This window comes from Salvelinus alpinus, chromosome 8, assembly GCF_045679555.1.
Source record: "Salvelinus alpinus chromosome 8, SLU_Salpinus.1, whole genome shotgun sequence".
Classification (NCBI taxonomy): Eukaryota; Metazoa; Chordata; class Actinopteri; order Salmoniformes; family Salmonidae; genus Salvelinus; species Salvelinus alpinus.
Window position 1 is genome coordinate 65,273,248 of NC_092093.1, and position 15,319 is coordinate 65,288,566.

General features: G+C 43.6%; 2 protein-coding genes across 2 annotated transcripts in view; one reads left to right on the plus strand and one right to left on the minus strand.

Annotated features, from left to right (window-relative positions):
* Nucleotides 1-741: 741 nt before the first annotated feature.
* On the minus strand, nucleotides 742-7,157 carry skida1 (SKI/DACH domain containing 1). The gene has a single exon (XM_071414740.1). The coding sequence runs from the start codon at nucleotides 6,612-6,614 to the stop codon at nucleotides 3,948-3,950; it is 2,667 nt and encodes an 888-aa protein (XP_071270841.1). The 5' UTR covers nucleotides 6,615-7,157; the 3' UTR covers nucleotides 742-3,947.
* A 4,277-nt stretch (nucleotides 7,158-11,434) lies between these two features.
* The window catches only part of mllt10 (MLLT10 histone lysine methyltransferase DOT1L cofactor), an 84,187-nt gene continuing 80,302 nt past the window's right edge, over nucleotides 11,435-15,319 (plus strand). The window contains exon 1 of the mRNA XM_071414732.1: nucleotides 11,435-11,798. The gene's annotated coding sequence lies outside the window, so the exon portion shown is untranslated. The remainder of the gene's footprint in view (nucleotides 11,799-15,319) is intronic.

Genomic DNA, 15,319 nt, shown 5'->3' on the forward strand with positions numbered 1-15,319 from the left:
CTCTCTGCCTATCTCTTGTTATTGTATAGAAGTTACAGTCTATTGGTTCGCAATCCGCACTGGAATTTATCTCCAATAGTCGTCTGTTGCAGCCTACTGCCTAACCTCCACCCGTAGGCTACCGCGGGGCCTCCAGGCAGACAGGCCTGGCCTAGGTTAGACAGCCCTCTACCCCGCGGTCCACCCATCAACCTCCTGGTTTACCATACCATAAAATCCCATTAATCAAAACCGCAGCAGAGAAACAAACATGGCGGATGAGATGTTGTCGGTTGTTAATGGGTACTATGCACTACGAGTCGATCATATATTCCTGTGGATATCAATGGTGAAACCCTTCGTACGGCCTTAATGGCACTCACAAGCCCACATGTGTACTACAGGTTTGAGTATAGAAGTGCGTGTACTACTAGACGTTTATACTGACTTGGTCAATATGTTCACTTGGCCAATATGTCCATAATTACGTAGAAGTAGACCTATAGTGTGTGTCAAACATGGCAGTGTAATATCTCTGTGGGTCTTAGTTACATTTCAGTAATGGATAGTAAAAGTTGTCCCTTGCACCAATATTTCCTAATCCAAAATACGCGCTGAGTTACACATTTGTCCAAAGAACCAATTCTCTGCCAATATGGTATCCTCTTGGTGAGGTTTCAGTCTATGTAGGGATACAGTGTAATACCAATATGAATGAAGTGTGTGATTGTTCAACTCACAACAAAGAGAATGCAGCGTCACTCACACTCAGATGTCTTTAATGAGTCATTCATAACTCGGAAGAAAGGGAAAGTGCTTCAGAAATCCAACATTCAAGGTTTTCATTTCGAGTGCATTATCCTAAACAACAATGATATACAAAACCCAGTAATTCACAAAAATAAATATTCCGTTTTTTATATAAACAGCCAGTGACTTCAAAGTTCATGTCAAAACCCTGACCTCAATCAAGTATTGTATCAAAAAGCTAAGATAAGGATTGGAGCTGAGAGGAAAAGCGGGAGGGAGAACGAGAAAGAGAGGGAGAACGAGAAAGAGCCCTGAGCCTCGAGCTGCTACACCATGCAATTATTTACATTGATAGCGTCACTGTCAGAGCTCTTTTAGTCTTCCCTAAACGCCTCTACCACATCTCCTTGCCCGGGTGATGTTCTCTGTGATCGGCGTGAGAATTGGCGAGTACCTACAACGGGAAGTGTGTGTGTGTGTGTGTGTGTATATGTCTGTGTGTGTGTGTGTGTGTGTGTGTGTCCTCTCTAAACGCTGGGCTGTATATCCCTCCTCTGGCCCAGTACACTTTGACGCGGGGATTACGCGGTGGAAGCTTCCCTCGTGCAGCATATGAATCCCATCCCTCCCCTCCCCATAACTCCCTCTAGGTTGGAGAGAGATTACGTCATTTTCAAATGGAGATTAAAATGGCTGTGTTTAGTTTGGAGGCAAATGTGCCATTTTTAAGTGCTTCTCTACCTTCGCTACAAGGGAAGTGCGCACTATGGTATGGGAAGCCTACAGGCTTGGGGTGGTAGAGGTGCATGTCACACACAGATCAATCTATACAAACTCTGAGCATTGTGTGAAACGGCGCTTTTTTCTCTCTTAACTACAATCACCAATCGAATGGGCTTTTGTTTCTGTCTTTGCTGCTGATGTTGATGTGAGAATCCTGACATCATCAGGCATGTTGTTTGTGGTTATGTGCCAGGCTGGCTCGGACTCTCTTTGTCACAGGGAGAAAAGCTCATTCTTAGCCACAACTTCACCAAATCAACATTTTACGTTGGTGGAAAAATATCGATATTTAGGTGCAACTTCAGTTAAATTTGACTGAATTTAATTTGTATTTTTTGGTCTATTCTTAGTTTATTAATTAGCAACATAAGGATATAGGATCAATGAAAAAAGTTTGACATATAGGCCTATACATTCATCACGCGTCCATATGTAAAGGCTAGATTTATACATGTTTATGTGGCAACATTAGAAAATATTTTTCTGACTTGATTCATGTGAGAAAACAGCGTAGAGACTATATCAGTTGAAGTGGAGACATGGAGAAGGACATGGCCTTTGTGGAAAACAGAGTGCAATGCTTTCATAACAAAGGGACACAATCAGCTTTGTGTTTGGGCCTACATTTTCGACTGACTGTATAGTCTATTTTAATAATTTTGTATGGCTTGAGATTTTCCCAGGTCAATTCAGCACCGTGGGCTTCACAGCAGAATTGAACAGATAATTATGCATTTACCCACCGAGCGAATAGCTAACTATTCCACAGCAACGCGCTGTGCTGGGCATTTTATTCATTCTTGCAGATGTAAGGATACAATAAACAACTGATAAACTGCTCTAATACCATGTTGACCCAAATAGAAAATAATTCAACCTCATGTGGATGGCCACAAATAACCAATTATACATTTTAGATGAAATATTTAAGTGGACATAAGCTAGTAGCTACCTTATCTTACATTTATTTTATTTGAACTTCTCTCATAATGTAGGCTATCCTACAATCATCAAGCGGAAATGGGACCCTAGAGTGTGTCAAAGTGCAAAGCATGTAGGCCTACCACTTGTGCTTTCATGTGTTGTTTCTAAATTAAATTACATTAGGCTCGGTGTGTTGTAAGACATCGTTTTGGTGTGTTTGGGTTTTTGTTTAAGTGTGATGCAAACCCTAAACTGGTATTAGGCCGGCGTCTTGAACAGGGGTGTAATTTTCACTGTTTTTCTCATGCTTTTTTTCGTGTATGACATTGCGAATGTTTTAATTAACAAATAAGCGTGTAATATTAAGGAACATGTCCCACCAAAATGCTAAAAAAGGCAAGGCTGTCCAGGACGTGTGATTTTTCACTGAAAGGCTTGATCTGTGTCAGGCCTGGGCCGTCTCTCTCTGTGTGATTGTCTGTACATAAGGCCTGCAGTGTTTTGGGGCCTTTATGGGTGCTGGCGGCTGTCTGACTACAGCCAAACTTAAGTTTACCAGGAAATACTCTCATAAATACAAACAACGCTGGAAACCATATCACAAACACTCTGAAAATCTGCAAGCATCAGCCAGACCAGAGTAATGGTAATTTCCCACACAATTCTTCCTAATTCAATATAGCCTGTCCAAAGAACATTATGAATTAGGACTTGCTTTGATAAATTAATTGACATTTGAAATCGAATTCAAAAACAGTTATCTGAATTACATAAAATTTAGATAAAATTTACCCAAACTCTGGCAAGCATAAAATAAAAATTGAAACGAGGGTTTCTACAAGGTTTTAAAAATCCTATAGTGAAAAAAACAACCACGGCTCATAATAGGACTAATGTGACAGACAATAGTAGTAGCCCTAACCATGTTACCAAAGGAAAACCCTGAATCTGTTGAATTTACACAATTTTACCCAAGTTAAAGCTGAAAAAAATACAGTAAAGAAGACCAACATATAGGAGTGCTGTGATTTTTATGAGAGGGAGTCTCCCCCTCTCTTTCTCTCACCACAAAGGGAGTAGGCCTACAGCACAACAAAATGTTTACTTCACTGAAACCCTGGTACAATCCAACCGCTCGAGCGTCAAGGCGAAGAGAAAATAGATCCGAGAGAAAGTCATGTAAACCCATTTTGCCAAACCGTGTAGCCTATTGCTTATGGTAGATAGCTTGTTGAGAGTTAGTCAGAATAAATCCATGAGGAGGGATCGTCCAGTGGCATGGGTATAGAGTCTCAAATATGGTCCGCGCGATATGGAGAATAGCAGTATATATAACTGATCTATAACTCCACAACGAGGAACGTTTTAAATCCACTACATCATATAAAGGATACAATTTAAATAAAAACAACGGAAGGACGCAAGCCATTAGAGCATCCCATTCAGTTTAAGACTCAAGTTGTAGTCAACGTAGGTTTCCATCCAGGTGTTTTTTCTTTCTCTTGTTTTTGTCAAAGAAAAAAGCGTGAACATTTCCTGATTCTCTGAGCGGGTGGGGGAGGGACAGGCAGACCGCCAGGCTGCCATCGCCACACGGGGTGAGAGCGAGGGGGAGTTCGGGGTCCCCCCAGAGAGTTCAGAGAGTAAGCAGGGCTTAAATCCCCGTCGCTGCCCACTAACAGGGACGGAGGAGCGGGGAAATTCGCCATGAAGCTGAAAGGCCTCTTCAGAGGGGCTGCTACATTACTGGACGCGCGTTTTCGTTTAGTCGCCCCTGTTAGATCCTCAGTATTTGCCTCACAAATCTCAGCTTTGCCCACGGGACGAGAAGATAAAGTCCTGTCAACTTTAGACACGTTCTGTTTCTGCTGCACCCTCGAAATTCCAGGCTTCTTCCCCAGCACCAGACTCCTGTAGTTTTTCCTGACCCCAGCTCCGTTCTTATACTCCCCCTCCTCAGGACAAGGGGTGTCTTGAGTGCTCCCGCATTCCTGCAAGCCGGAGGAGGACTTGGGAGCCCCAGCAGAACTTTCAATGGCTTTGGTCTCGTTGTTAAAACAGCCAGCAGCTTGTTTGATGTCGCCGCCGTGGTATTGGCCATTGTTGATATCCGCCTCGTCTCCTTTGCATTGGAAACCAGAGGCCTGGCTGTAGTATTCGTATTCATCATAGCTCTCCTCCACTTTGATTTTCACATTCTGCAGGTTGAAGGGGGGAGTCTTGACCGCCCTGCTGCGCTCGGGGAGGGGACCCGAGGCCACTGATAGCTCCTCCGGCTCGGCCTTAATGGTTTTGAGCAGAAAGGGCAGATTCAGGTTGGGGCTGATTCTCACCTCACTTTTTAGATTTGTAGCTAATGAAAGCTTGTTGTTTGTAGGCTTGGGGTACTTTGTGTCTTTGTCAGGCGCGGAGTGTGAGCTCAGGACTGGGAGGATTTTTTTTGCGTGTCCCGTTGTCCTGTGTGGAAGAACCGCTTTTATCCCGTTGGTGTTAGGTGAGGGGCTCAGTGCGTACACTTTTCTGGACACAGGCTCGGTTCGCTTTATCTCTCGTTGGGTCTGGACCTGGGACTCAGGAACCTTCCTGTCTCTCCTCTTAGTGAAATAACTCCCCCGGGTGACAGGCGAGCTGAGCCTGTGTGTGTGTGTGTCCTGCTTGGCCTCCCTGGCTGTAAAGTCATATTTCGGTTGTTTCTTCGGAATGTCATAGTCCACCTGGCTGGTTCCAAACTGGCCCACCGGTTTAGATGGCTGCTGCTGGTGGCTGTAGTGGAAGGTAGGCTGCAGGAGCAAAGGTGCGTTAGTGTGCGAGAGAGTTCTACTGTTTGATAGAGTTCTAGAGTTCGACTGATTTCTAGTGCTGGAGAGAGTTGTGGAGAGAGATTGAGCATTAGGCAGAGTTCTAGTGGTGATATTTTTGGTGGTGTTGAGAGAGGGGAACCGGGCCCTCCTGAAGCGGATAGACTGGACAGACACTTGGCTGGACACAGAGCTGCTATCAGACTGAGATGAACTCTCCTCATCAGAACTGACCTCAGAGCTCTCCAATGGGCTCTCCTCTTCATCCTCCTCATCAGAGGTCCCAGAATTGCTGCTGGTCGATAAACTGGAGCCGAAGTCGGAGTCGTTGTTGAGGCGCTCTGAGTAGCAACTGGACTCCGTGTCACTGCTGTAGCTCTCCGGGAACCCCCCCACATGTTGATGCGGGTGACGATGATGGTGAGCGTGGTGGTCGAGGTAAAACTCGTGTCCAATGTCAAAATGGCTCAGAGTTGTCCGGTTGTGGTTGTAGTGTGTTTTGGGCTTTCTGCAGCACTTGGGCTGCACGAGGAGCACCGGGTGGTGTGTGTGAGAGTAAGTGTGTGAGTGTGTGTGTCTGCTCCTGCTCCATGACTGCCTCGCGCCGCTGCTGCCCATATCCCTGCCGCCGCCCCCCTCGCGCCTCCTCTTCCTTTTGTGAAGTAGGTCGCCGGTTGCAGAGAGCCTGGACTGAGCAGCAATGGCGGACTGAAACAACAGTGGTTGCCGGCTCACCACGCTCCGGAAAAACGAGTGTCCCTGGCTAAACGCGACGCAATTGCTCGGTATTTGAGCAGTTTCATAGTTTTTAAAGGGTTTACATGATGATTTGGTGACAGAGGAGTAATCCCGACCGAGGGATTTATTGTAAATTTGAGGTAGATTGGAGTCGGGGCGCAAGGTTGGTTGTTCTCTCCTGCCGGCTTTGTTTTTGAGGGACAGAGTCTGTGGAACGCTGTGCAAACTTAACCAAACTTTCTCCCTCCATAACCCGGCAGGGTGCGTGTCTGCGTTGAGCTTGCCTTCGCCCACACCCTCCGGTAAACTGGCCTTCTTTGCTTTTCTTTTGTTGGATTTTAACACGCGCTCCGTTTTGCAGGAGAAATAAAGCGCCTCTACGTCCTCCCGTGATATCAGAGTACATTTAGCCGCGTGGAAAGCAATAGAATTGATTGCTTTGAGCTTTCTTAACTCCTCCAAATCACAGTGGTGTTTTTTAACGTTCAGGTGATCCATGCGTTTATGCACGGTGGTTCGGGGAATATTTTTCAGCAGGTCAGTGAAGACCTGGGAGAGGGCGAACATTTGTTTTCCTTTTATCAGCAGGTATCCCAGCCTCACTCCCTGCATTTCCTCAAACCCAAACTTCAGGTCTCCCATGTTGCTTTTCACTCTCTATTGTAATAATCTCAGCATTTAACTCGGTCAGTTGTACTCATGCAGCCACGAAAATAAAGGAATAAACTCCCTGTTTTGAGCTCAAGGCATTCTGACGCGCCGGCCGCTGCTGATGCGTCCTAGTAGCCTACCTCCACGCTGCGTCATGAACAGGCAAACTTTGAGATGCCGAGTTAAATGGAGTGGTATCGGGTGGGTTCACAGCATCAGTCCCCGGGCCCTGCCCCGGACCAGGCATGGTGGAGGAATGCGAGGGATTACCGCCAGGCCGGCTGCTGGCTGTCTGCTATCCCCTGTCTCTCCTCCTCTCCGGCTCACTCCCTCTGACCGGCAGCACGACAGGAAGGTGTATACCACTGCCACAACGAGAGGATAAAAAAGAGAGAGGGGTAGGGAGAGAGCTACACAGAGAGAGGGAGGGAGAGAGAGAGGGGGTGGGAGGGATGGAAGGAGAGAGAGAGAATAAGAGCCAAAATGCAGCTGCTCTCCTGGATTCGGGGTTAGCCACAAATAAAATGACAGAGGGGAAGTGCACGAGCCCGGAGACACCTTCATCAATTAATGCCCTCAGACTCGAAGCTTATTGGACGCCGCTGACAGGTGATGCAATAAAAATGGATATTCCACCCCCTGACACCCCCTCTCAAACCCCCCGTTGATTACCATACTATTGTACCTCCACCTCCGTTTGTTAAGTATGCTAAATAATTCCGCTATGACAAGTTCATATTTCAATATTGTTTTTTAACAGATGAAGTGGTATAGTTGCTGAAGTTGCTGAAATGGGCAAGTCGTCTTCTATATCCTACTAGTAGGCTATTTATGGCGTTATGCCTATATCGCTGTCAGTCAAACAACGTGGGATTATTGAGAGCACAAATATCATTTCAAAGAAATATAGGCCAATAGATGCCATATAATTCCCATGGTTGAATTCAGACGTCCGTCAATCTGTAACCCCCTTGCTAATTCTATTGTGAAGGTTTGTTGTAACCTTCTTTCAAATGGACTCAGACAAAGAGATTTACATTTTTCACCTGAGTATAACGCTGTTTGAACTCCCAAATTTAGAGTTATGTCGGGGTACTCGAGGAAATTAATCTTAAACATGAGCTTTTTTAGTTATTTTGTGAATTTCAAGGGTGAAAGGAGATCTCATTCTAACGACGATTTAGCCAAACCTTTACGCATAGCGACACATATGCATGGGCGGCTTATTATTTCAGAATTAATACAAACATAGCCCTACATACACCATTTTGTTATATTTGATTATTATATTTGATTCGTTTTCGATACCATTCTACATTTTGTTGAATGCATTTAGGTTGCAAACTTGGTGAATGGTCAATGTGTGTGTGTGTGTGTCTGTGTGCCCTCCTCTTACATTTTGTATTTATTAAGGATCCCCATAGCGTGGGTGTATCTCTTCACAGTCCGCGTTGTTCCATAAGGTGTATTTGTATCTTTTCAGGCTTGGAGAGACATTGGGTCAGCGTGCATTGCCGTTCACCTCGGTATTATTGGTCAGTCTTTCTCGCGGTCCTATTCTAAACCGATAGATATGCTATTTCTATCTCAGCCACGGAGTCTGCTGTTCCCTGGTCCACCACGATAAAAACATGAGCAACGTGACGGACGATTAGTCTGGGAAAAGCTCTTGCTTTCACTTGCTGTAAAAGTGCACGCTCAGAGTTGCTTTTCCCCAAGGCCTCTTCTGCAAACGTGATAATAATTAATATCAGGTTTATTATAGGCCTATTGAACATAGGCATATCAGTATGTATTTTGGTAAAACACACACACACACAGTTTAAGGCTCTATCATGCACATGTTGATAATGGGTTGATATTCTGAGAGCAGAGCGGGGTGAAGCTGAGAGGAGAAATGTCACACTGTGCCATATCATCACTCAACTGCACCCTGCTCCTAATGTAAAGAGGCCCGTAATGGGTTGTTAATTGTTGTTGTTGTTGTGTGTGTTCGTGTGAGACAACAAGCATGCATAGGAGATATATATGATCATTAATGATGACGGTTTAACCTGTACAAGTATATTTCCCTTGGTTTTATTTATTTATTTATAAATTTACGGTATAGGCTTCCCTGCCAAGCTGCAGCTCTCAGTGAGCCCGCAGATGATCTGGAGAAATGACCGGCGATGGCGCTATACGGACTCGTTGAATTGTGAAATTAAAGAAAAGAGAACATGCCAATCATGGGAACTGTTTCTGAGGTACATAGTCGCGGGTTAGAATAACCATAGTGAGGCATGACATAGGTATAGGCTATATAATCTTTGCCTATAAATACTTCACCAAAAGTAACCCAATACTCCCGAGTGGCGCAGCGGTCTAAGGCACTGCATCTCAGTGCAAGAGGCGTCACTACAATCCCTGGTTCGAATCCAGGCTGTATCACATCCGGCTGTGATAGGGAGTCCCATAGGCCGGCGCACAATTGGCCCAGAGTCGTCCGGGGTAGGCCGTCATTGTATATAAGAATGTGTTCTTGTGTGACTTGCCTAGTTAGATAAAGGTTAATTTTTTTTAAATGTAAAGTTGCAGAGGATTGTGGCGAGGGAAGGAGGTAAGGAAAGGGGCGAGGGGGCGTTAGAGAGAGGGGAGAACTTTGGAATTCTACATCCTGTCCTTGCAGTTTAATTCCATAACAATATAAAGAACGCATTGTTAGTTGGTGCTTTTCCACTAAGGAGCTACAATGTACTTCGACTATTTGTGAAAAGTAGGCTATATTGGGAGTGTTTTCTTTGTTTGTTTATTTAGCCTATTTCTTTGTTATTGTTATATTATTATAGGCTATAATGTCAACGAAGTGGTTGTTGTAATTGTGATGATTTACCCTATTCAACGGATGACTCATATTACCGACATAAGAACTCCAGTCTCACCTCCACAGAAAGAAATACACAACTTCCTGACTCATTTTTTGTATTACTCAGCTTCAGTCCTACACAGCCGGTTCTACGGGCCATATATTATCATCAAGTCTTTAGGCGCTTCTAAACCACTATTGCACATTCATTTACGTGTGTTTACTTAGCAGCCTGTGATCCAGGGCCAGGTACAAGTGGAAGCACATCCCGGCCTGTAGCCTGCCGGCCTCCCTGCTGAGATCGAGAGCTGAGCGGTGTCAGCAGGCCGCAGAGTCGGGAGACCAAATGGCCTGATATTACTATCGATGCTGAACTGTACGCACCGTCATTAGGAGGTTTTCGGTTCCACCTGAATTGTGTGTGTAGCGTATATACGTGGTAAGTATATGTACTAAGTAGGCAAGGAGGAAGGCACAATATGCATGAGATACTTGGTCTTTCACCTCGTTGCCTGTGTGTGTGTGTGTGTGTGTGTGTGTGTGTGTGTGTGTGGTGGGGACAACTTTGACAACTTTAACCCAACCCAGCTCACATCATGACTTTTCCCAATTGTACCATCTTCAGTGAACCGAGTTATCATGCATAAAGTATTCTATAGCTTTTGAGGTGTGTGTGGATAATTGTTTTGCCTTCGGATGGACAAAGGAGAAGGGTCCTCTGTTAGCTGAGCTCCACCCTGAGGCCTGATCCGTGGGGATTACGGCTCGACCTCTCCAGCTCTGCCCGGCCACAGAGAGCCAAAGATAGCCGGGCTGGAGAATGTTTGGATGGACGTTCTATGCATTTACCCGCACTATGGCTACGCTGCAGATAAAACATATGGTTTGATCTCGCCTTGCAGACATAACAACGTTCATAGTTTCATCAATACTTTATACAGATGTCATCACTGTTCTGTTCGGAATATTGTCTGAAGTCTCTCGCCCTGAAGAAGTTAGCAGACAGACAGAAATATAAGGCCTGTCTGTTGTCGGGTTGAGGGAATGTCGGCATAGCAAATCACGGAGTTTACAGGCCAACAGAATAAATCTAGTCTGATTGGACACTGAACGTTTTTAGCCCTTATAACACAAATGTTTGCTGTCATAGGTTAACGATCCTGTTATGAATAAAACAATAATAATTACGTAAAGTGACACGTTCACAGGGTCAGGGGGAATCATGTATAGGGCTATCAAAAATTATGCAGAAATTGACACGATGATTTGTAGGCCCCTACTCATCGATCCATTCTCCAAGAATTTATTAAATTGACGTTCCCTGAACTAATCAATAACGCGTAAAAATAAGGTATTTTTTTGTCGTGCTACAGATATTTAAATGATGTGATGATGCAGAAAAGACGCATGTGCCCCATCGGATCAACCCAAAGGGCAATTAAAAAATGTGACAATGTAGACTGAATGTTTTGTATTTAACACGTTACCAAACCAATAGTCTACAACCCATAGCCTAATTTCACTGATATTGTAGGCTAAAGACCCTCGAATCATTATTGTGTTTAACAAGGTACATTAGGCCTACTGTGAATTTCATTTGTGTAATTTCAGGGTATGGGGAAGCCTACAGCGCATCTTTTTTTATACAGGCCAGCATTTTATACAGCCTTAAAGAATGAATCAAAATACAAAAAAATATATATATTTTATTTGAAACCCAAAAATGTATATTGAGTATTTGTTCATGGTACGTGCTATTCCCCTGCGCTCTATATGAACCTCCCTATTGCAGCTCGGTATTTTCTTGCTCTGGATAGCGTTTTAAGGTCGAAATTTTTTAACCTCGCATTTGTTTACCCATTACACTTTGTTTGCTTATATAGGCTAAACGTTTGGGCTGCTCTTTCGTTTTGTGTTGCAGTTCTGTAGCCTATTTAACATCGATATTCCCATCAGCTGCTACAGGCTATTCAGAAGTTGTGGCTACTGTTGCCTGCGTTTCTCCGGCCCATTGTGAGAGGAGCCCCCTCGGTCCCTCTCTTCTCTTCTCTCCCTCTGAGCTCAGCCGGTCAGGCCGGTGGACTGCAGATGACTCACGCCCCAGAGCGGCACATTAGCGTGCTGCACATCAGCGAGCTGCATGGAAGCTCGATAATACCGGGGGAATACCGCGACCAGAGACCCGACTGTCAGACTAGCCTCCTGCCTTTCCCGGGGCGCACATTCATCACTCGGGCGGATAGATATGTTTGTTGTAATGTGCACGTGTGCTTTTGGCGAAGACATGGCTGCGCAGATGGAGGAGATTGGCGGATTAGAGCGAGTGGAAGGTAAGAGGACACACACACACACTTAGTCATTCACACACACATGCGCACGCACTCACACACGTCCGCGCTTTTCTCGGAAAACGATGCAGAACAAAGAACAAAGAACAAGAGTAATGTTTCCCTCTCGTTTACACTTCTAAAGCCTTTTCTTGGCCTTTATAGCCTACAGGATGTGGTTGCACGCAGGTATAGTCTATTTGAGAGACTTGTGAAGTGAATACGAAGAAAAAAATACAGGCCTATGTTCCGAACAGCCAGTAGAATATTTGAGCATTAAACAACATGAATCGGCCTCCCATTACGAACGTAAATGCAGTTATTTTAACAAAATATGCCCACGTGGAAATGTTGAGGCACACGACTTTAAAACCTGTGGTGTAGCTATTATATTAGGTGTATGTGAGTGCGCGTGTTTCCCATGTGGGAAAACCACACCACAAAACGGATATCTGTCAACCGTGATTAAATAGCTGAATAACTCCCGTTCGTGTTTCGGTTGATTTCTTAAAAAGCAATGCTGGTAGAAAGAAAACCCGTTGCTCTGAAAGTGCTTCACTCTACCCAAACTCTGAAATCCCAAAACCTTAACCCTTGAAACCAACTTGCTTCTCTAACATCCAACTCATAGTGTGCATTTTATTAAACGTGTCCCTTTCCCCACCCTGCCACAAGTAAATTGTTTTGCATTGAGTTTTATGGATACACTTGGTCGAGGCACTTGTAGATAGGCTTTTTACGGCACAAATTCAAGAGCCATGCCAAAACAAATAAATTATCTTGGTCGGATCCCCCCTAAGAATGCGATTTTACATGCAATCTGAGCCCGAAGTGTGAGCGTGTTGTGGCTGGGGGGGGGGGGGGCACCAGGGAGGAGAGGATGTAGGCCTATGTCCAATAGGTATGCAGGATGTTGCCACAGTAGTGTCTGACGCATCACCACTGCTCCAGTAGATGTGGAGAATGTGATTTATTGTCAGATCTAAGCACACGACCCATTCCCTTGACCTTTCGTGAATGCCACATGTTTTGGACGGAGGCTTATTTCACACACACACCACACAAAATGATTTTTCGTGTATATTACACATCATTTCGCGTGCATGTCATGCATTTTACTTTCTCATGTTTTTAGGGGAAGCTCAACATGTAGCTTGCAACTTAGTCTTTACTTCATAGCTCAATTAATTTACCACTATACAATCTCTACCAGCTTAATAGCCCCGTCATGCTATTTATTATAGGCTGCTTTTATTTAAATCAATAATTTAATTGATGTGAAATGTAATTTAATATAGGCCTAGTTTTATACAATCATTTAATATAGCCTACATTACAAGCTACTTTATTTAATTGACAGTGGAGGGGTAACATAGTTTTAATTTCAGCATGATTATTTCATCAACATTTTTGAATAATAATTGTACTACATTAATCCTCAATTAAAAACAACAACATTTCAATCAAAGAATTGGTGCATCAATTTTTGATGACCAACAATATTCGTGTGCAATAGGCTATTCGTCTGTCAAATTTCAACATTCTTTCAAATCTAAAACATATCACAAATCACAGCACAATAAATGAACACTGTCTATTTTATGGACAGGGATATAGCCTGTAGTCTAGCGATGTGTTACCTATCAACGTACCAATAAATAATTCATAAGGACGCCAATGGATCTTAGAATTAGGAAATATGCTGTGTGTAGCCTATGGATGGTGTATAGCTCTATTGTGCAACCCATTAACTAACCCTCCAGGCCTGAGGTTGTATAGGGACGTCCCCCTTCCACTCCGACGAAGCTGAGACACACCGATGCCGGCTGCAGAGTGGCAGGACCGGCCTGGTAGTGTTTATTTTCAAATCAAATCAAATTGTATGTGTCACATGCGCCGAATACAACAGGTGTAGTAGACCTTACAGTGAAATGTTTACTTACAAGCCCTTAACCAACAATTCAGTCTTAAGAAAAATAAGTGTTAAGAAAGTATCTACTAAATTAAACTGAAGTAAAAAAAACTGCAATAATAAATAATTAAAGAGCAACAATAAAATAACAGTAACCAGGCTATGTACAGGGGGTACCAGTACAGAGTCAATGTGCGGTGGTACAGGTTAGTCAAGGTCATTTACATAATATGTACATGTAGGTAGAGGTAAAGTGGCTATGCACAGATAATAAACAGAGAGTAGCAGCAGCTAAAAATGGGGGGGGGGGTCAATGTAAATAGTCCTACAATGCAAATAGTCCTACTGTAGTCTACTGTAGCTATATGTCAACTATGATTTGAGAAAAAGTATAAAAAAGCTAAATATGGAGATAGCAAGGCTACTTGTTAGACCATTCTGGTAATCCAGATTCATAAATTTAACAGTTGTGGAGGGTGTAAGAGCAAATGCACCCAATCTCATTCATGGAGTGTTATGGCCCTCCCCCACTGTCCCACAGTCTCCTCTCCCCTCCCTCCTGAAAAGAAAGGAAAATGCAGCTCTCTTCTCTCTTAGGTACTTCCTTAGCTGAGAGAGAGAGTGAGTGTAATGTTTACTGTTCATTTTATTGTTTATTTCACTTTTGTATATTATCTACTTCACTTGCTTTGGCAATGTTAACATATGTTTCCCATGCCAATAAAGCCCCTTGAATGGAATTGAGAGAGAGAGACAGCATTCCCTACCCCATATGCCCCCCTAGGCAAAACTATGACAACATAACAAACCAAAAACAGGTCACAACTCCTGCAGCTATGGCGCACGCTGGGTATGTACATAGTCAATGGTAGGCTTCGAGGGGACTCTTATGGTAGGTACACCTATAGCTCATCTCTTGGCTGTAGTACTGTTGACTACTTTATCACTGACCTCAACCCAGAGTCTCTCAGAGCATTCACAGTCATTCCACTGACACCCCTATCAGATTACAGCAAAATCACAGTCTACTTGAACAGAGCAATGCTCAATCATGAGGCATCAAAGCCAAAGGAACTGAGTAATATTAAGAAATGCTATAGATGGAAGGAATGTAGTGTGGAAACCTACCAAAAAACAATTAGGCAACAACACATTCAATCCCTTTTAGACAACTTCCTGGACAAAACATTCCATTGTACTAGTGAAGGTGTAAACTTGGCAGTATAAAATCTTAACAGTATATTTGACCTCTCAGCTTCCCTATTAAATCAAAAAAATTCAAATAGGAAACAGAAGAAAATGAACAACAATGACAAATGGTTTGATGAAGAATGCAAAAACCTAAAAAAGAAATTGAGAAACCTGTCCAACCAAAAACACAGAGACCCAGAAAACCTGAGTCTACACCTTCACTATGGTGAATCCCTAAAACAACACAGAAATACACTACAGAAGAAGAAGGAACAGCACGTCAGAAATCAGCTCAATGTAATTGAATAATCCATAGACTCTAACCACTTCTGGGAAATTTGGAAAACACTAAACAAACAACACAAATAATTATCTATCCAAAATGGAGATGTATAGGTAAATCACTTCTCCAATCTTGTTG

Bases quoted from the DNA above. Each gene is read 5' to 3' on its own strand.
- skida1 (XM_071414740.1), bottom strand. From the start codon at position 6,614: ATGGGAGACCTGAAGTTTGGGTTTGAGGAAATGCAGGGAGTGAGGCTG.